General features: G+C 46.5%; 1 protein-coding gene across 2 annotated transcripts in view; it reads left to right on the top strand.

Annotated features, from left to right (window-relative positions):
• FOXN2 (forkhead box N2) overlaps nt 1-22,757 on the top strand; it is a 43,617-nt gene that overhangs the window by 4,427 nt on the left and 16,433 nt on the right. For both annotated transcript variants that reach the window (XM_066594485.1, XM_066594484.1), the window contains exon 2: nt 19,864-20,402. In XM_066594485.1, the coding sequence (XP_066450582.1) occupies nt 19,878-20,402 (525 nt within the window). In that variant the 5' untranslated portion in view covers nt 19,864-19,877. The remainder of the gene's footprint in view (nt 1-19,863; nt 20,403-22,757) is intronic.

The raw sequence follows: 22,757 nt of genomic DNA, 5'->3' as shown, positions 1-22,757 counted from the left end.
GGTCTCCCCTCTGACATCACATTTACAGGGTGCTGCCCCCAGCCTGTTCACGGGACCTCACAGGTGATGCAGCCAATGACAGCTCAGCGCTGGATTGCTGCGCTCTGTTATTGGTTGCAGCACCTGTGATGGACTTTAAATAGGCGGGACTGTAGCCTGTAAACAAACACAGGAGCGGAGGACCGAGCAGTGATGCGGGAGAAGTGAGTATGATGTTGGTTGGATTATTAAGTTGGTGTATGTAGAGGGGGAGGGCGGGGGGGGTGTCATGCAAGCTACAACTCAGACAACCCCTTAAAAGGGTGTCTTCACACAGGCCAAAAACAACTTTCTTTCAAAGAGGGGAATGTGGCACAGCCTTCAGACATAAAGAACTTTGGTTGAAAAGATCTTAGTTTATTAATAAAAATCGGCTTGTAATCACGTTTCGAGGTATGTGAGCCTCTTCCTCCGTACTTGCTGGGGATACAAGTCTGGATCGCTGACAGTGTATCTCGCAGAAAGTTCTTTCAGCACTTCAGTGGTGCAAAATATTAGTGTTGGGGTCCATGAGGGGGTGTAGAGAAGGGTCAAAAGTTATCATCCACATCTTACAACACTATTGATAAGTCTTCGTTGCTACGACTAATTACTTCCCATGATGCCACAATAAACGCTACCTTGGAAGGGAGAGCGCTTTACTTGTGGATGACAGCAGCTGCTGCTGCCGCCAGCTGTGCCTGTCGAGCCAACTGCTGCCCGCCAGCCGGAACAATAAGGCTCAGTCCACACTGGGCTGATTTAACAGTGGAATGTCCGCAGCGGGCGTTCCAACGCAGATCAGCCGTGGAAAGTCTGCGTGTTTTATCACGAATTCCTATGCAGAATTCACCCCCTCGTTGGGAACAGGTGAATTCCACAGCGGAAATGGCCATAAAATTGGCATGCTGCGGAATTGGAAAAAGTCATTTTCCGCATGGGTTTTAATGCGGATTATTTCCGCAGCTTGTGGATGAGATTTTCAAAATCTCATCCGCTTTGCTGCTACTGTAAATGGCGCAGAAATTCCATGCTGAAATGCCGTAACAAATCCGTCCCACCTAAGGAGATTTAACGCCACTCTAACACAGGTTTCTGGCGCCGCTTCCTCATCTTAACCCTTCCTTCTTCCCAGTAGTTGACCTGATCATCGGTGACTGGGTGGTTGTTGGACTTGGGTTCTACCAGGACAGGTGCGGAGACTCGTGGACAAAGCTGGGGCGCTCCGATGTCTTCCACTCTCTTCTGAGTTCTGATCAGTAAGAAGGCATCATAGCGGCTTCCTACATGGACCTGGCCGGTTCTGACACCTGAGCCCTATATTCTAGAATGTTGTTTGTTTGTTTTTTTTGACAGTCTAACATGGTGGCGGTTCTTTTTATTTACCACCATGATTCCCTCTAAACAAAATAAGCAATTTTTTTTCACTATTTAAAGAGATTTATGAATTTCTTTTTGAAAACTTTTTTTTTCAGAGTGCCCCTTTAACAAACAAGTCTCCAATCAGTCAATTTACTGTAAACTTCAGTCCATTACTGAGCCATAAACATGTTACCGCTATGAAGCCACTCGTACCGCGTCGCTGCTTGTTGTCGTTGTCATTCAATAGAGATGCGGAAATCCATTACTGATAAACCTAATCCTACCCGCTTGTTGCCGCTCTCCATGTTGTATAATGTCTCTGATAATACATATTTACTCGCCGAGCTTGTGTAAACTCTGGATATGTGTAATACAATTATGATACCATCAAGTGAAGACGCAGAAAATAGAAAGCGGATCGTGATGTTTGTCGATAACCGGGTGCTTCAGAATTGCTGAGCTCGGAGTTTTCAATCTGTTTTATAGATCCTCATTTATGGTTGCTTGTGGGAACTTAAGTGAACTTTTTAGAGGTGCGCCGGCATCCCTCTCTTGGTTTCTATCTTTGCTTGTATAATATTAACCCTTTCCAATCCAATTTGTATCCTGGTTTTCCCAGGGTGCTTACTCTTTTTCTGCCATTATACAACGGCGCTATACGCTGGCTAAAGCCAGTACTGCATGAGGTGACACGTTCAATAGGCTCCGACAGCTGAGAGGCTGGCAATATACAGTAAGAGAACCCCGACGGACGTCTTTCAACATCAGAGCTGTACAGCCTTAAATTATAATGTCTTAAGACGTCAGTGGATTGTAAAGGGTTAAGCTATAGACCATTTAAAAGGGGGTTTACCGAGACCCCAATATTGCTGAGCTAGCCTTAGGATAGGCTATCAATATGTGATGGGTGGGGATTAAAAGAGAAACTGGGTCTTATTTTCAGGGAATGGCTTATTGTACTTGCCTAGCAGCTGCGGTCCGGGGTCCCTCCTGCTGGTCTCCGGTGTTTCCGTAGCTCTGCCGCCCGTCATGCTCTCCTTGGCCGCCGACAGAACATAACTTGCTGGTCATGGGATTCATAAATCCCGCCTCCAGGAATCAATGGCTCTGATTATTTCAGCGCGCTCTGCATTGACTGGCTGAGAGCAGCGCTCGCTAAATCAATCAGAGCCATCGCTTCCTGGAGGCGGGACTTATGAACCTCGCAACAAGCAAGTGATGTTCTGTCGGCGGCCGAGGAGTGCAGGATGCGTGGCAGGGCTCCGGGACTTCGGAGAGCACCCAGACTGTGGCTGCTAGGTAATGTATTCATATTTTTTGTCGTTTAGCTAGGCTTTATTTTCAGGGTAGGGCTTATATTTCAAGCTTCCCCGAAATTAGCCAAAAATCGGGGTAGTGAAATCTGGGTAGGAGTATTTTCAGGGAAACAAGGTAGCACTGTCCCTCTGGCTTCATGCTAATCGTCTTGTGAAGTCTTCTGGGATAGTGACTTTCTCCTACAAGCTGCTCTCTCCTTGATGAGCGGCTAATGACCTTGTCTGGCCTCCGTGCCTTAAGGCCCTTTGATAAAGTGAGCACTCATCCATTAACCTATGTACATAGTGTCTGCGCTCTAAGAGGCATTTATGGATATGAGCGGCTCCAGCTCTGCACATCAGTCTTGTAATGAGTTTAATTCCTGTTCCTTTAAACCTTTCTCTTTTCTTAATGGTTTATTTCCGGCGTTCGCAACAGAAGGAAGAAACATTGTGACATCCAAGAAGTTTGCACAATAAGAAGGCCGGATGTCTGCACGCAGGCAGTGAGCAATGGGATTGCATAGGGCTGTGGGCCACCCATCGCCATGTACTATCGTGCATACTGCGCGCCAAGATAGAACATACTGTGCTTCATTTTTGCGCGTGAATTCGTATGCAATTCGTGTGAGCAGTAACACGGGCAGCTATGCAATATTGGTGCGGCATATTACTTGCCCAAAACCCACGTGCTTAATATGCCGTTGCCATACGCTCGGGTGAGACAGCCCTAATTGAAAAAAAAAAAAAAAAAAAAAATATATATATATATATTCTAAATCTGACTGCGATTTAGGCGAGCGGAGAAAAAAAACCCGCAGCGTGTTCTATTTTAGTGTAGATTCCACATGGATGACTTAAATTAAAGTCAATGGAAGCCGTCTGACCCGCGGCCCTTCCACAATTGACATTGCGGAAAGGTTGCGGATTCCGCGTCGTCGCCTAGCGACGGTGTGGGGAGGGGGATTTGGAAAAAATTCTGGGCCGCGCATGTCCGATGATGAGCGTGGACGCCGGCCGGGAGCAGGGCGCATGCGGAATCCAACTTGTTCGTGTGCAGGCGGTTTAAGGCTGCTCTCACATCCGAGATGGGGAATCCGCTTTCCTGTTCTGTTTGGCCGAACCAGCATGTCTCTTCTGTTAAAGCGATCAATTGGTGGTTGGCTGCGTTTATCGCTCATTTTAGCGCCTTTAAACGATTTTTTTGAATGGTAATCGCTGGCTGTGACAGCCGGTTCTGCTGCTCACACGATGGAATGAAGTGGGCGCCGGCCAGAGGATTCCCCACCCCCACCCCCTCCCCCCTACAAATAGCCGCAGCGCTGCTTTCTCATGACTTGTTCTTGACTTTTCAAATTTGTTCCATATAATTCATTGTGGCTAAAAATAATAAACAAAATCTGTTTATTGTTTATTTCAATGTGTTAATATTATGTGACTTTACTTCATTAACCCCTTAGTGACGGCTAATAACGCTTTTTACTGACCTCACCAATGGGCTTTAAACCAACACAGACATCTATTTTTTATTTTTTTTTTCAAGGCAGAGTGTTGTCTGACTACGGACAGCCAGGCTCCTGCTCTAACTGCTAGGATAGGAGAAACCTCAGATTCTGTCAGTTTAACCCCTTACATGCCACAATCACTAGAAAATGCAGCATGTAAGCAGATGACAGGGAAGGGGGCTCTTTCCGTCACTCCGCAATGCAGTCGTAAGATACCAATGGGTAGCCAGAAACCTGACAAAGGGGTGTCCGTGGTTACTTATTCTGCTTCCATCAGGGTCTAATCGGCTGCTGTCGTAGGCTTAGTAGACTGCGCTACATAAGTAATGCAGTGTACTAGTAATCGAACAATCGCAGCTTGAGGGACTAAAAAAAAAAAATATATAGAGTTAAAAAAAAGATCATTTTTTTAAACTCTATATAAGAAAAAAAAAATGCAGCTTGAAGAAAGTAAGAAATCCCCCCCCCCCCCCAAAAAAAAACACATTTTAGGGCTAATGTCCGCAGCCAGCTTTCTGCCGCGTTTTACGTGGCGTTTCTCCGCAGCTATTAGGTTCTGTTGTACCTAATAGCTCAATGTTCACGCCGCGGAAAGGTTCGGGTGTCGGCGCGGGTGACAGGTGAGTAGCGGCAGTCAGCAGGAGGGAGAGAGGGATCTCCCCTCCGTTCCTCCTCGCTCTCCCCCGCCGCTCCCTGCCCGCCGCCGGCACCCGAACCTTTTGTCTCGAGCGGGCAGGTACTCGCTAAGGGCAATGCTCGCTTGAGCAATTGCCCTTAGCGTTTATACTCGCTTATCTCTACTCATGAGTTGTTTGAGCGCCAGCGGTGCTTTTCCCTGACAAATAATCTCGCATCGCTGCCGCTTGTGACTTTCTCACGCAATAGATAATGAGTTTGTAATGTTAACCCTTTGCAATCCAATTTTGGATTCAGGGTTTTCTAGGGGGTTTTCTCTTTCTGCCATTATACAATAGTGCCATCTGCTGGCTAGAGCCAGTACTGCAGTATGGGACATGCTGGAGAGGCTCCCGACAACAGAGCGGCCAGTAATATACAGTAAGAATACCCTGCCGGATGTCTTCTGACATCGGAGCTGTACAGCCTTCAATCAGAATGTCTTCAGACGTCAGACAGTGGATTTGGAAAGGGTTAAAAACGCATTGCTCGAAAAACCAAAGTTGGTGTGTTGTAATATAATGAAGGCTCTATAGGGAAACATGGTGATTTAAAAAAATAAATAAAATGCGAAACGCAGAAAAAGGGAGCGGGCAGGGACGTCTAAATCTCACAACACATGAGAAAAAACCTCGCAGATGGGAATGAACCCATTGAAAAGCATGGGTTTCATAATTCTGCATTTTTTTTTTCCCACTCGCATTGCACAATTTTATCGCTCGTGTGGTAATGGCCTAACTGAGAGCAATGACCTATTCTGCTAGCTAAAGGCCCGTGTAAACCTAACGATTCTCACTCAAAAAACGCTCAAAGCTGTCTTTTGACTGAGAATCGTTAACGAGTCGTCAGCAAGCTGAAAGAGAACTATGAGTCTTATCAGTGCTGCCCACTGAACTCTCAGCGGAATACCGTTGATACTATTGTTTCAGCTGCTATCCTGCTCGGAGAACACAGCCGGGGTATGAAGAAGACAGCGCTCCAGCTGTGTTCTGCATACCCCGCTCTGAGCGCTCAGCTGTATACCAGCTGTGCGCTCCGTGAACACAGCAGGAGTATGCAGAAGACAGCGCTCCAGCTGTGTTCTGCATACCTCGCTCTGAGCGCTCAGCTGTGCGCTCCGTGAACACAGCAGGAGTATGCAGAAGACAGCGCTGCAGCTGTCTTCTGCATAACCCGCTCTGAGCGCTCAGCTGTATACCAGCTGAGCGCTCCAAAAGGAGAACAGCTGTATGCAGAAGATAGCGGTCCCGATTTGTCTTCTGCATACAGCGTGAGCCTTCATTTACACACTTATGCAAAGTGAGCGCTCAAAACTGTCACTAAACTACCGTTTTGAGCATTTATCTTGCCGTGTAAATGTACACAACGATTATCACTCAAAAGATGTCTTTTGAGCGATAATCGTTGTGTCTAAATGGGCCTTAACATAGTACCAAATGTTAAAAGGTTGTTCCCATCCCTGGCTTTCCATGACCAAAATTGGAAAACCCGCCCCTCTTGCTTCCGACCACGTGTTGGGAACAGCCAACTGTGTCGGGGGCGCTGCACTGTTTCTGTGTTTCCCATTCACTTTCATGAGCGCTACAGGAAACGGTGCTGGTCTGAAGCGCTTGGTCCGCTCTGTAGGCTTTCAACTGTAATAAGCTGGAATATTCCTTTTCTTCTTCCTACAGTCCAACTTCTGATCTCCCCGTGTAGAAGTATTTCCAGGATGTTGTCCGGATACGGTGTAATTTCCCCTTCCTATAAGCTGTGTACACACTTGCGGAGGGGCACCTTTCCATTAGTAAGCGTTTGCTTCCTCCGCTGTATACTCCGCCTCTGTCCCTTATTCACAAGAGGCAGAGAAGAGACTGCGGATGAGACGGCTGTGAAATGCGCAGCCTGTCACATCATTTACGTCCTGCCCATGAGCGCTCAACATAATCCATAAATATAGCACAAACTCCACAGAAACAGCCGATTACACCGTTTAGTATTGAACACTTTTTATTTCTCTCGCCGTGCCTCCAGATTTGGAATCCTCGGTGTGGGAATGCTGGCGGCGTCCGCCGTCCCACCGCTGCAGGATCCTACATGATGATGCCCATCCAAGTGCTCCAGCGTTATCTCCTAGCTTCCTGTTCAACTAGTTGCTAGGCAATGGCTCAAATATTTTGACGTTGTCATGGGAACAGACAATATTTCTATTATTTTCATCTTTTTTATATTTTTCATTTTACTGCTAGCCGAGTGCCTTTACGTATCTGTAGCTTAGTCTGGAACTGCCTGCGCTCCCGAAAACCACGGCCTTACTAAAGGAGTAACTATTGTCCAAACGGTACGAAAAGTAGTAGGAGCGTTGATTGATGTGACACACCGCCATCATCCTCTGCAAAAAAGACGCGTCTACGGTATCTGAGTTGTGCATTCCGTTCTGCAGCAGCCGTGTCTAATACACACTGCAGCTGCTGAGGAACCTCTTTGCGCTAAATTGCAATTGACAGAGCGGAAGGAACTTCCTGCAAAAGTGATGCGCGACAAACTGGTTCTGCGGGACGAGATGAGTTGTCTGTGAGGCGCCGCTTATCTTTGGACAATTGCCAGCTTCATCAGAACGTAATGCTTATCCAAATAATATTTACCGACATGTCGATGGAAAATTTCCACCGTGTCGTATGGCGGCCGTAAGTAGGAAATAGTCCTCTCCAGGCGGTGCGGCCCCAGCAGCCTGCAGAACTGGTCGTGTGCGTCCTTTATGTCTAACACAATGGGGGCAGTGTAGTGCGTTCAGGCTTTGATTCTCCTGAAGTAATGTTCTTGTGTCCGGTGACCTCCACACATAGTTAATGGACCACTTACATAGCCGGAGGAATGATCGGCAGGACTTCTCATAATACCCCATTGGGGAGACTTTGCTTCGGCCCGGCGCTCCCAGCTATTCACATTCAAATTGCGCAAGATTTGCATAACAGTCGCATACTGGAGAAGGATGAAAGAGCCGTCTTTGTTATCCGCTCTTCTCCTTTCCAAATGGGCACCTCTTGCCACGGGCTGGTCAAAGTAGTATCCGCTCTGTAAAACAAAGGACTTTTCAGAGGGGCGAGGGACTGGTGGATGGGACGTTGTTGTTCTCGTTGAACTCTGGCGAGGAATTCTTTTCACGTGGGATCTCCACATTATTGTCTTTTGACTAGTTTCTGTTCATTGTAGAATTTCTGGGGTTATTTTACTCCTTTTTTTTTTTTTGCTGACTATGGTATCTGGCAGACGAGGCTGTGGGGTCGGAGTCAAAATCCAAGTTTGGACCTGGACTCCAACTCCACAGCACTTATTTACAAAGTATGTATGTGTCTATTCACATACCTACGCACACTTTGTAAAATAAGTGCCGTGGAGTTGGAGTCCAGGTCCAAACTTGGACTTTGACTCCAACTCCACAGTCCCATCTGCAGATACCATAGTCAGCAAAGTTCTTATATGTTCTTAATATATATATTTTATAGGCCAGCACCCTTGGGTTATAAGAGGCTCTCAGAGGCTACTTGCGTGTAGTGACCTCTCTCTCCGCTTGTGTAGCTTTTTGACCGCTAGGCGCCTCTATGACGCAATCAAAGTTAAGAGTTTAAAAAGGGGCGTGTTATTGGAATGCGAGAAGCTGGACGGTCATACGGATGAATTGGTCGCCGCCTGGGCCGCCCTGACCAGACTGTTAGGCTGGGCTCATACGACATATGTAATTGCGTATGTACTGCGGGATACTAGCTGAAGGAATGCTATCAGTGTTGCCCGCTAAGAAAATCAGCGTGCGGCGCTGATAAGATTCCTTGCTCATTTCTAGTGTATTTGAGCAATAATCGTTGTCTAAATAGGCCTTAAGAGAGAGAGAAAATTTTTTTATACGCACACGTGACTGGATCAATGAAAATCGATGTATTTTCATTGACCCCGTTCACCGCGTATTATGCGCACGTTATACGTAATGAGACAGAATGGAGGGCTGCTCTGCCCGATTGAAAGCTATACGGCAGGGAATACATCTAGCCAGATCGTCCGTCCTTCGTCATACTGCGGTTAGGAGTCAACAGCCAACTATTGAAAAGTCCACATGGCAGTTTTTCCCCATGAGCTTTTCCATAGGACTTAAAGAAAAACCAAAATACTTTTCTGGGATTTTTCAAAATTTTTTTTTAAAGTGTTACAAAATGAAAAGAAATGCCCCCAAAAAAGCAGTGTGCCGGTGCCCCACAGCGTAACATACAGCATATGTCAGATGCATCTCGCGCCTGTGATTACAGCGGTAATTGTCTCTTCTCCATCCCCTACTGTGAGAATGATTTCCGCATGAGTTCAGTCTCCTCAGTTGTCTCAGCGCTGGGGTATACACGCTCTCTAAAGACTGATTTCCAGGGTCCTTGTAGTCCGGGATAAGGTAGACCCTGAGAGGAGGTGACTTCCATGTCCTTCTAGAAACAAAACCACCAAAACCTGAGCCGTGTGGCGGTGGTGATGGAGGTGTATGGGGGGAGTCTACTACCAGGTCTCCTCCTCGGCTTCATTCTCCCCCGGTGACGGACATGGACATGACTCGTCCCCGCGAATCCCGTGCCACATGATTGTTTTACTTGAAAATAACAAGATCTGCAGAAAAATCCATACGTAGTTTACTGGAGAGCCGCTGATTACGGTGTTTCTTAGGCCGGTTTCACATCGGTGTCGGAACCTTCGGCCGGACGTTGCATACAGTACTTTGTCTTTCATCCAAAAGCCAGGCAGCTGAGCGGAAAGCGGGTGAAACCCATTATAGTCCGTCTGGTGCTGTTCGGTTGACGTCCGCGGTGCAGAAAAACGGAATCCTTGCCACAGATGTGAAAATCACGGAGGTGTGAGAAAAAACAAAGGCATTCACTGAAGAAGCCAAGAATACCATACCTGATAGACTGCAAAGCGGGCACAGCTGCCATAAACCCTAATAGAATGCAGTCAGCCCGACTATGATATGGAGGAGCTGCTTGTTCAATGCCGACTAATGTGCCGTCACCCACTTAACCCAGCCCAGATCGGGGAGGAGCGACTGTAAACCAACATAGCCATACATGTGAACGAGACCAAGGATGTGGAATAGTGCTACAGCGGACGACGCACAGCAGGTGTGTGTTTATTTTTCCTCTTCTTTTGGGCAAATGCCCACGGATGGATTTCTGCTGCGTTTCCCGCAGCGGAATTCCACAGCTATTAGGTTCTATTGAGCCTAATACTAGGTCTTATTTTCAGGGAAACAGTAGCTTTCTTGCTGCCGATGCTCACATGCGGAATTCTGCTGCGGATTTCCTCAGGCATGTTCTATTTTACCGCGAATTTCCGCAGCGGGAGGTCTCCATTAATGGAGATAAGGGAAATCCGCCATCACTCGTGTTTTTTAAGGCCGGCTGTCCACGGGCAATACGGTATCCCGCGGCGAAGCTCCGCCATGGGAGCCGCTGCCGAATCTCCGCCGGTCAGCCCTATCTAATAGGCTGACCGCGGAGAATCGGGGCAATTCGCAACATTTGGAAGCGGTTTACCGCCGGCGAATAAACTGCCGTGGACAGGGGGCCTTAACGCGATACTCCGGCAGCAGAAATCGGCAGTAGAATTCCGCGGCGCTCATGGGCATGAGCACCTCGTCTAGTGGGTGTTTAAAGGCGAGATGTAGGTGCAGACGTAGTAGCGCATTAATATGTAATAACCCGCTGTCATCGCTGGACGCTCCGGAATTCATTTTGATGAGTCCAAGAAGAGGCATGAAAAGCTAGAACTCTAATACACGTCTGTAAGGCCGGCTGCACACCACCAGATTTCAATTGCGAAATCCGCGGACGATCCGTCGTATTCCGTACACATTGAAAAAAATAGAACATTCGAACGACCGCTGAGATGAGCGGTCAGTAGTTACGATTTCCGTAAGCGGATTTAAAATCGCACCATGTTCTATTTTTGTGTGGAACCCGCGCTGACTGCTTCCATTAAAGTCATTGGACGTCTGTGGGTACCCGCATCATCGCCTAGCAGCGGCACGGGATGAAACGAAGATAAAAAAAAACAAACATAATGCGCATGACCAATGGCGTACGTCTGCGGTCATCCGCAATACAGAAAAGAGAAGGTCTGCGGGATTGCCAGCTGCTGCGGGCTTCCATATTGGCAGATCACCGCTGACTATCATGGGCTTCTCGCTCAGTGCGTCACATTCTATGTAAAGTGCTGAGCGGGGAGCGTTTATACACAGCGAGAAGTGAGCGACAAACTTAGTAAATGATATTTTGCAGTACTCCACTGTGGTATTCTGCTGGCGGAGTCCGGCGCGGCCGTAGTCATGAGGCCTTTGTCGTAATGATAATCGCACATTTTCATTCGTTTAAACAAATTTTACGCAATAATCGTCCTGCGTAAATGGCCCTTTAATCCTAATTCATGTATTAATTGTCTGATGTTATCGATGGTCTGGTCTGATAATTACATTATAACATCCCAGAGTCTGCAAAGACCGCCCTGCATGGATGATCCTAATTCTCTATTAGGACGCGTTCACACGTCGCTGATTTGCTGCAGATTTTGTATTAAATTGAAAGGATGAAATCTGCGGCAGATCTGCATCAAATTGGCGACTCGCCTTTTAGAGACTTGCACGGCTGGGCTCACACAGGAGCGGATATCTATTGCGGAATCCGCGGTCGGCGTCCGCACGGAGGATCCGCAGAAAATGGCATGAATTCAATGGTATGTAAAATCACTTTTTCCTTCACACTCGCGGAAACGTGTTGCGTATTCTGCGATCGGAGGAAAGATTGCACTACGCACTATTCTGCTGCAGACTCCGCGCAGACTGCCTCCATTAAAGCCAATGGAAGCCATCCGACCCGCGGCCCATCCGCAATTGACACTACGGATGGACTGCGGGATCCGCGTCATTGCCAAGCGGCGAAATCAGTACAGTGCATGTGCGCCGGCCGGGCCATCCGCATTACAGATTAGAAGACTTTGGACAGGTACGCTGGGGTCGCCGGTTGGGCACTGGGTCGGATTCCGCTACAGGATCTCCTGCAGGAGGAATCCGACCCATCCTTGTGCAGGCGGCCTTACAACGGGTTTTGTTGTGTAAAGGTCGTCCGCACTCGTGCAGAGCATTTAGACATTGCTGGCTTCTCGCTTGACGTTTCACACCTTCCAAGTGAGGTGCTGAGGGGGGAGTGTTTACATGCAACGAAAAGCCAGACCCCCCCCCCCCCCCCCCCCCCCCCCCCATCCCCATTCGTATTTTGGACACAGCCTTGCGTCATTCATAACCCGTGACACAAGTGCATCTTCATAATAAAAGCTTAGATCACATCCCAGATCTCCTTTAAAGTTAGAGATTGATTTGCAATTTATTACATTAATTTTCAGTATTGTCGTTCACGGTTTTTCTTCGAAGGTTGAAACTAACCATTAACCCTTTCCAATCCAATTTGCATCCTGATTTTTCTAGGGGGCTTACTCTTTTTCTGCCGTTATACAACGGCGCTATATGCTGGTTAAAGCCAGTACTGCATGAGGTGACACGTTGGATAGGCTCTGACAGCAGAGAGGGTTTTAAAATACAGTAAGAGAACCCTGATGGATGTCTTCCAACATCGGAGCTGCCTTAAATCATGTCTTCACAGGTCAGACAGTGGATTGGAAAGGGTTAAAAAAAAGTAATGGACTGCTTGTAATTGTTCTCATGTATTAAAGGGGTTGTTCCACAATGGACATACTGTAAATGTCTCAGCGTTGGGGGGCCCCACTACTGGGAACCCCACTGGTCGCTACAACAGGGGTATCGAGCCTTCCATTCTTCTTCACTGCACAACCACTCCATCCAAACTCTTACTTACTGCGACTGTGCAAAAAGGAAGATCGGGAGACAGCTACGGACCCCTGTTCTAGTGATCGACAGGGTTCTGAGCAGTTTGGCCCCCAGTGATCAGACCTTTATTGCCTATCCTGTGAGTACATGCCCCTTGTGGCACTTGTTGGCTGTCCCTGAACCATGGTTAAAAGAGTGTATCAAGACTAGACTGGATGAACCATGGACAGACCTCTGACCTAAAACGACACCAGACCAAGTGTGCTTGATCTTAGATGTGACCATCGGGGGGCACTACTGGTGTCTGAGCAACAATGTGCCACAGTGGGCAAACTGACCCAGCAGTACGAAAAACTTCCACAAGGACCATGTGGCATACCTTCCGTCAACTGGGGTTCGATAGCCAAAGACCAACAAGGGTGCTGCTATTAACACCACATCATCGCCAACAATACTGCATGTGGGATCAGAAAATCAGAAGGTTGTCTGGAGTAACAAGTTCCGTTTTCTGCTGAACCATACACAGGTCCACATCTGCTACAAACGGCGGTAATCCGTATCCCATGAGTTCAGCAGGCTGGTGGTGGTGTTGAGATGGTCTCGGGAGCATGTTTCTGGCATGGCCTAGGACCGTTGGACATCGTACCACAATCCTTGAATGTTAAATGGTACAACTTGTTGGCTGACCATCTGCACCCATATTTTTAGGAAGTCTTCCCAGACCACAATGCCATCATTCAGCGGCACAATGGATCACTAGGGAGAAACTGGAGGAACATTATAATGAATTCTCCACACTGCTTTGGCCCCCAGACTCACCGGACTGTAACCCCATTGAACATGCTTGGGATATGCTGTAAATTGTTGTGAGATCTGCTCCCACTTATCTGCAAAATACACGCTAGATGGTGGACCCACTGCAGCGGGCGTGGGTTGAGATGAGTATGGAGGATGTTCGCCACCTTGCGGAATCTGTTCCCTGATCTCTGTAACCTGTGATCGTCCAAAAATATGGACCAACGCGCTATTGAGTAGTTGTTCCTCTTGCAGTGATCATTCATCGTATAGCCTCTTAATGTATGTAGGTGATATTACTAGAGATGAGCGAACGTATTCGGAAAAGCACTACTCGCTCAAGTAATTTGCTTTATCCGAGTATCGCTGTGCTCGTCCCTGAAGATTCGGGTGCCGGCACGGAGCGGGGAGCTGCAGGGGAGAGCGGGGAGGAACGGAAGTAAGATCTTTCTCTCCCTCTCTCCCGCCCGCTCTCCCCTGCTCCCCGCTGCGACTCACCTGTCAGCCGCAGCGGCACCCGAATCTTCAGGGACGAGCACAGCGATACTCGGATAAAGCAAATTACTCGCGCGAGTAGTGCTTATCCGAGTACGCTCGCTCATCTCTAGATATTACCACTTGACATTACAAACCCAAAGCCTGAGCTTGCGCTACTGAGCAATTTCCTTTTGCGGATGCAGAAAGCGATGGGTGCAGTTGCTTGAGCCTCCTGCAACCGGCTGCAATGGGCATATGAATACATATGAAGACAGTGCACATTGAAATAAGTGGGCCGTCCATGTAAAGCGTGTATGAGCTGCTTCATATCAGCCTTTAGTATGACCGTAGACGTCGTGGATGATTGAAGCAGCCGCAGGTCCAGGTGCAGCTTGGCAATTAGTGGTAGCCCGTATATGATTGTTGCAGATTATCTGCAGTGCGTGTAAGCGTTTTTTAATGCGTTACAAGACGTACCTGTTGGTAGGGTTTTTTTTGTTTGTGTTTTTTTTTTTTTTTTTAAGCACTTGCAATAAATAGCCCAAAAAAAATCCCACATTTGGAGTTTTCACTAACCCAGACAAAAACATTGGTATGTAATAGCCTAAGTGGGTCAGCCGCTCTTTGCTACACTGGGGCGTATGTATGGGAACCAGTTTAACGTGTAGACTCCACACACGTATGTAATAATTAATGACACTAACAATAAGTTCCAGCGAACTCTACTAGTAACTGTGATGGCAGCCCATTGCTTTAGTAGCTAAGTATAACCTTTACTAAACAGTTGGCAAGCCAACGTTTATAGTCATTTCTTGGCTTCTAGGTCATCACTTCGTTACGATGGTGAACATGTGTCAACGTTTTGTATATTTCTTAAACCATTCTTTCCAGTGCAAATAAGGGAGATGAAACAATACCTATGCAGCGCCACCTATTGGAAGGCAGCATTCCTGCAAGTCAATGTTAGACTCTTTATACAAGCCTTGTAACAGTGACTGGGAATTGAAAGATTCTGGCTTGGCTTTCAATTCCCAGTCGTTGTTACAAGGCTTGTATAAAGAGTTTTTAGCATTGACTTACAGGAATGCTACCTTTCAATAGGCGGCGCTGCAGAGGTATTGTTCGATCTCCCTTATTTGCATATTAGCGAGAGGAGCATGAATGGCCTTATAAGTCTCCTCACTTGCTCACCATCTAGCTGGAGAAAAGTTAGCATTTCTCATCTTCTCTGTAGTGTAACCTTCTTTATTAATGACCGACATGGACTCGCCGCTCATATCTGCACCGATCCGTTTCAAAGCAAGGCCGCTGTCACTGCAGTCAGCGCTGGAAGCTGGGAGTGCTGACCGTAACACAGTGGCCTGGGTTGGTATTGCAGCCGCAGCTCGTTGAATTCAATCTACTGATCATTTGTCGGTCATCAACAGAAAAAAATAAAGGTCTAGGAATACTCCTTTTTAAATTGATTACTAACTGGATGAGATCGGGCAGGAAGACCCTGAACTAACCAAACCCTGCAGTAAAGTGAAGTTCCAAATCAAATCCAAAACCAGATAGTTTTTCAACTTTATCAGAAATTTGGTCAAGACCTTTTTGGAGAGTCACGCAAAGCATATGGATACAACGTAGACCTACACATGGATTCAAATCAGTCTGTCTTTTATGGACCAAAATTGGACCATCTCATCTGAATAAGCCCCTTAGTGTCTTCTATACTTGCTTCAGACATGGATATTGCAATCCTTGTAGCATTTGGTCTACATTGTTTGCCAGTTGGCCATATTGATGATCCTTTCGGAGTCTGCAATTCTTTATCTTTTGTTGTTCGTTGGATATATAAATTGTTTTGGGGTTCCCCTCCCCCTTTTCTGTTGACTCAACATTTGAGAACTTGCACTTTCAGAGTTGGTTAGAGACTCTCAAGCTTGCTGGTAACCAGATGACCGCATGGAAACGTAGACCGATGTCCTTAGACCTTCACCATTTAGGGCCTTTTCACGCCTGCGTCTTGCTTTCCATTTTGCCATAGAAATACTCCCGTCTTCATTCAGTTTTGGAAACCGAATACAAATGGATCCTTTTTTTTTTTAATGCCTTATGTTCAAAGCGAGGCGGAAGGAACTTGAAGACCATCTGTTTTCATCTCTGGTGGTTCAATGAATGTGGCTCGGTGGTTAGCACTTTTGCCTTGCAATGCTGGAGTCCTAGGTTCAAATCTCATCAAGAGTAACCTCAACTTGGAGAAACTCCATATAGCCATCATCCTTGATCAGACTTGAACCTACAACTCCAGCTCTGCAAGGCAGCAGTGCTAATAACTGAGCCACCACACTTGTTCCTTCATTGCTAGAGAAATAGAAGAGCAAGAAGAAAGACAACATAAAAAGTCAGCTGTGAACATAGAACCCCAATGTTACATGGTGTGGTGGCTTAGTTGTTATTGCCGCTGCCTTGCAGTGCTGTAGGTTCAAATCTGACCTTGGGTGATGTCTGTAGTGGCTACTTATATTCTCTGTTTTTATTCTCCTTGCTTTTCTAATTCTCTATGAATGAAAGAACAAGCTCGGTGGCTCAGTTGTTATCTCCGCTGCCCTGCAGTGCTGGAGTTGTAGATTGAAGTTTGACCAAGGGTGTGTTGAGTTTTTCAAAGTTGACTTTGCCCTTGATGGGATTTGAAACTAGAACCGCTGCATTGTAAGACAAGAGTGCTAACCACTGAGTTGCGTTCATTAAAGAATCGTCACCACCGACTATTTACGGTATTTTACTTTTATTTTATTTTATTTTTTTATTTATTTTTGGTATTAAATACAGGAATTACAAAATAATTCAGTAGAATGTAACGTATAAGTTGCACATAGAGATAAAGGCTAATAGTGTAAATTTTCTGTCTAAATGTTAAGTACATAAGACCAGATCTGTTTTCCCTTCTGTCACGCTTTGATAAAGACCGGCAGCTGCACTCGTGGCCTGAAGCTTTCTACTACGGCGGGGCGCGAGCAGAGAAAGACACTAATGCCTCAGTTGTCCTGGATACTGACATCATGCTGCATTGTAATCAAATCTCCGCTCTTTTTGTAGGGTGTTTTGGGATTCAAATCTGACCTCCAATCTTAGCAGCTGCTCCAGAGTAATGGACAATACCCGGCTGTAGGGGAAATAGACACAAAGGGGTCGCCGCTTCACCGCAGCTTCAGTTGAGCAGTCTAGATCTAAAGGGGTTTTCTAGGATTTCGTAAATGGTAACAAAAAAATTAAGTAGATGTGCTACATAATATGCAATCAAATAAAAGGATGGTAAAGGGTTTTTCCAGCGCTTGGGGTATTGCTGACCTATCCTTGGAGTGTGATCCCCGGCACCTCCGCCGATTAGCTGTTTGTAGGGTTTGTGGCACATGGAAGAGCGTTGTGGCCTCTTGCTTAGCCTTTGACATCGCATTCATTGGTCACGTGGCTTTTGTGCCGTTCAGTCCCATTCAGGTGAATGGGATTCGACTGCAATACCAAGCGCTGCTGTGCTTGCCTAAACTCCATGGTGTTTTCAACCAACTGATTGGCAGGATGCCAACTGTCAGGTTATCTATATCCTATTGGTGGGGGCTAAGCCCTGGTAAATACCTTTTTATAATGGTAATCTAGGGATGTTGAAGGTGATGTACAGGATGATGGGGTTGTGTTATATAGGTTTTCCCATTTAGCTTGAATCGTTGGGAATGATATTTGCTACAGGATGTCCTGAACATATCTCTGAGTTGTCATTGTCCCTCGTACCACTACTAGGGGTGACCGACTGTCATGTGCCATGGCTCCTCCAGACTATCGCACCCCTAGGTCTCCAGGCACATATATGGCCATCATCCATGCCCAAACTGAACCTGGATTCGTTGCTGAAGGCAACCTGGTTCCACTCTGTAGCGGTCCAGTTTCATCGTTCATGAAACCACTCCAAACAGAGGTGATAGTGGGTATCAAAAGCTGTACATGTATTGGGTGCCGGGAGACCAAAAGTCTGTAAGCCAAGCTCTTGGAAATGGTTCTGACAGACACAGGGGCCGCTAACGATGGCGTCACCTGTAACTGGATGGTGGACAATGAAACAGTTGTTTGCTTGTTGGACGATCAGACAGTCCTCTCTACTGGTGGTCTGTCGGGAGGCTCTGAGTCCAGTTGCCTTGTGTGCCTTCATGCATCCACTGGTCCCAACACCTCCTAACAGTCTGGTCAGAACGGCCCTGGTGGCGGCAATTTGTCGATATGGCCATCCAGCTCCTCACATCCCAGCAATGCGCCCCTCTCTGACTCTGGTAACTGGGTGAAATCTCTTCTCGCCATCGTAGAGGCATCTAGTGGTCAAAAAGCTCTACACAAGCGGAAGAAGAGGTCACTACACACAAGGAGCCTCCGAGAGCCTTTCATAGGCCAAGAGTGGGACCACTTATAGGACCTCAGGTGACAAGACCGTTCATCTAATCAAACCACAACTCTCATCATTTGTATATCTGCATACCGAGTTTAATAGCACAACGACAACTCCCTCTAGGTGCACTTTGTGGCTTGCACTTTGAATAGGCAGACAGGACACGTAAATGGGAGACGTACAAAGTTGTTTCCTTACATGTGTCACAAGTTGCAGCGTGTTGTTAATCAGTTCTGTATGAAGTTGTGTTTATTTGCATCTTATTTGACTTTCGTAAGTTTTGTTGATGTGAAACATCTTGGCCGCTGGGTTGTGCCGCGTTCCTACGGCGATACGTAGAACTGTGGGGGCTTGTTTCTTGGTAACCACAAAAAGGCGAGTGCCAGCTCCTACCCGTTTTTTTTGTTTGTTTCATCATTTAGACATAATGGAGATTGGTTTTGTGAGAGCCTGGGGAATTGTGTCCATTTCACATATCCCAACTGTCTGTCGGGGAGGTCGGTGTAGTCACCATATGGCTGTGTGTTTTTGTCAATGAGGGGTGGTGGGGATGCAAATGCTCTGAGCATCGTCTGGTTGGCGAAAGTCTCTGAATCCTGTATTTTTTCCTAGCATGTGAGGGGTGTCTCTTCTTTCCGTCCCTGTTTCCATGGAACCCACATTTTCCCCATTTGCAGCAGCAGTAATCCTTCAGAATAGCCTCGAGTCTATACCAAGAGTGACGGAGCCTCTTGCAGATTCATACCACTAGGAAATTCGTAGAACGTATTTTTGGCATAAAACAATTTTCTTACTGTAATTCGGGCCCTGTTCACATCACGTTTTTAACCCTAGGAAAACCTTCCAAAGTATACCCTAAATGTCTACACGGGATTCCATTAGATAAGTCTATCTCCCCCCCCCCCCCCCCTCCTCATATTTCATTAATGGGAAGCGGACATCAGGAAAATCGTTTTTAAGCTGCTTCCATAGCGGTCACAGATATACTAATTATCCTTTTCTAGTCAAAGAGGCGTTGCCAAGAGGTCTCCGTGTTACTCTTCAAACGTGGTCTCTTCTTCAGCTGGCCATTGCCCCGCTGGTCTGTAAATCTGCATGTCTTCTGATGCATGCGCAGTGTGAATACACCTTGCATTATGGCGCATGTGCGGGAACACGCGGCAGCCGTGACGCAGCATGCATGCGTGGGATTTCAGCACTATCGGCATTGACCTACAGACTTGGGCAGGCAGTAGCCAGCTGGAGAAGAGGCTGTATTTGAAGAGCAACGTGCTGACTTGGAAACTTCTCAGCAATGCCTCTTTGACTTGATGCGAATCGGTAGCCTATTGGCCAGGCATCCGATAAAAGTACTCCTAAACTGACACTTGGAGAAAGTCAAATGAGTAAATGCATTAAAAAAAGTGGGTTGACTCGAATCACTTCATTCATAGTTAAGTGCTCTAAAAATATCCTTTTTTTTGTCTTCCACAGAGAGAGAAGGCTGCATGGGTCCGGTTACGGGAATGACTCCAGACAAAAACGTAGAAACCCCCGGAGCAGAGAAAGTCGCAGGGTTAAGTCAGCTTGACACGATGGGTAGTCTACCTGAAGAAGTTGGCGCAGACAGACCAAAGGCCTCCGCAGTGGACTGTGGTTCTGCAGACGAAGAACTTACAAACTTGAATTGGCTTCATGAGAGTACAAACTTACTAAACAACTTCAGCCTCGGGAGCGAGGGGCTGCCAGCAAATAACCCGCTATATGATATAGAAGGTGACAGTTCTCCAACCGGTTGTCGAAACCCAGAAAAATCCTCTGCCTCCTCGAAACCTCCATATTCGTTCAGCCTATTAATATATATGGCGATCGAGCACTCCCCCAACAAATGTCTGCCGGTGAAAGAAATCTACAGCTGGATCCTTGATAGGTTTCCCTATTTTGCTACTGCCCCGACTGGTTGGAAGAACTCGGTCAGACACAACCTGTCGTTAAATAAATGCTTTCGGAAAGTTGAGCGTAGCCATGGGAAAGTAAGTAGAAAGAAATAATGCACACTAAAGTAATGCCAGATTGGAAAATATGAAAAACACCTGTTGGATGTAATTGTACATAAGCCAGCTATTTTTACTAATGTGGTTTTTCTTTTTGTTTGTCTTTTTGTATGGGATTTGAAAAAAAAAAAAGTATGCTTTATATTTCCATAGACAGTGCCACTGTTGCCCACATATTGTCTAATATTACAGCTTATCCCAATTGAGTGTCATTGTTTTGGGATAACGGTTAACTCCTACAATTACTGCCTATTTTATTTGAAACTGGGCCAGCGTCGGCACCCTGCAAATCCAGGCAAGGGCCGGGACCCACTTGGGGGGGGGGGGGGGCATAGCAGGGCCTATACATGATTGAGGGGGCACAGTGGGGCCTATAAATGACATAAGGTGCAATGAGGCCTATATATAACTAAACGGACACAGTGGGGTCTATAAATGACTCTGGGCACAGCAGGGCCTATAAATGTCTACGGACACACAGATTGGCCAATAAATTATTGGGGGGGGGGGGGTGCAGTGTAACTTTGTTGCTAAAGGACTTGTGTAAACTTGGAGCTGGCCCTGGTTAGCATCTGACCTGTTTTGTCATTGCATTGTTTATATCCATAAGATCCGCTTTTGCTAGATGGTTTTCCTTGATTACATGATTTCCTCTGTACTTTCCACACCGCTGCATGAGAAAACACCACCTTGTTGGCAATGTATGAACTCTTGGCTCTGGCTAGTCTGGCACCGATGACCAAGCCTTGGAAGACACTCAGATCACTTAAATTTTCCCATTGTAATTTGCCACAGAGAACATAATAGAATCATAGAATGGTAGAGTTGGAAGGGACCTCCAGGGTCATCGGGCCCGACCCCCTGCTCAGTGCAGGATCACTAAATCATCCCAAACGGATGTCTGTCCAGCCTTCTTTGAAGACTTCCATTGAAGGAGAACTCGCCACCTCCCATGGTAACCTGTTCCATTTACTGATCACCCTCACTGCCCTCACTGTGAGAAAGCTTTTTTATAATATCCAATCTGTGTCTCCTCCCTTTCAGTTTCATCCCATTGCTTCTAGTCTTTCCTTGTACAGATGAGAATAGGGCTGATCGCTCTGCACTGTGACGGCCCTTCAGATATTTGTAGATGGCTATTGTCTCCTCTCAGCCTTCTCTTTTGCAAGCTAAACATTCCCAGATCCTTTAACCGTTCCTCATAGGACACGATTTGCAGATTGCTCACCATCTTGGTAATTCTTCTCAGACACACTGGAGCAAGTTCAATGTCTTTTATATAGTGGACACCGTACTCCAGATGAGGTCTGACTAAGGAAGAGTAGAGGGGAATAATGACCTCATGTGATCTAGACTCTATGCTTCTCTTAATACATCCCAGAATTGTGTTTGCCTTTTTGGCTGCTGCATCACATTGTTGACTCATGTTCAGTCTATGATCTCTTAGTATACCCAAGTCTTTTTCGCATGTGCTGCTGCTTAGCCCAATTCCTCTCATTCTGTATGTGCTTTTTTTTTTTTTCATTTTTCTTGCCCAGATGTAGGACTTTGCATTTCTCCTTGTTAAATACCATTCAGTTAGGCCCCCTTTCCACGGCCATTGCGGAATATCGCTAGCGATATTCCAACAAGGGGAAGACCTGTCGGGTTTCTGCAGTGAGCCTATCTGACAGATAGGCTCGCTGCGGAGAATCGCAGCATGCTGCGATTTGAATCCTGCAAGCCGAGAATCACTATGATTCTCCGCTAGTGGACAGGGGGCTGCGCTTTCCATAGCAACGCTATGGAAAGCGTGCACTGCATTACCCATGGCCGGATTTTCACAGCGAATAACGCAATGCAAGAACGCCTGTGGACAGGCAGCCTTAGTCGCCATCCACTGTTGAAGCTTTTCTAGATCTTTTTAAATACTCGCTCTCTTCCCTAGTGTTAGCTATCGTAGCTTTGTGTCATCAGCAAATTTGATCAGTTACCCATAAATTCCCTCCTCCAGATCAAAAATGTTGAACAACACTGGGCCTAGGACAGAGCCTTGTGGTACCCCACTTGATACATTCTTCCACTTGGATATGCAGCCATTTATGACCACTGTTTTGAGTACGATCACTCAGCCAGTTGTGAATCCAAATAACAGTTGCCTTGTCAATCCCATATTTAGTCATTTTTTTCAAATAAGTATGGTATGAGATACTTTGTCAAATGCTTTACATTTCCTTGATCAGTCAGTGATTCTGTCATAGAAGGAAATTAGATTTGTCTGGCATGACTTGTTTGTTACAAACTCATGATGGCTTTGGTTAATTACTCCATTTTTTAATCCAAGTACTTGCATAC

This window comes from Eleutherodactylus coqui, chromosome 3 (assembly GCF_035609145.1).
Source record: "Eleutherodactylus coqui strain aEleCoq1 chromosome 3, aEleCoq1.hap1, whole genome shotgun sequence".
Taxonomy (NCBI): domain Eukaryota; kingdom Metazoa; phylum Chordata; class Amphibia; order Anura; family Eleutherodactylidae; genus Eleutherodactylus; species Eleutherodactylus coqui.
This window is presented reverse-complemented; position numbering and strand designations above follow the sequence as displayed.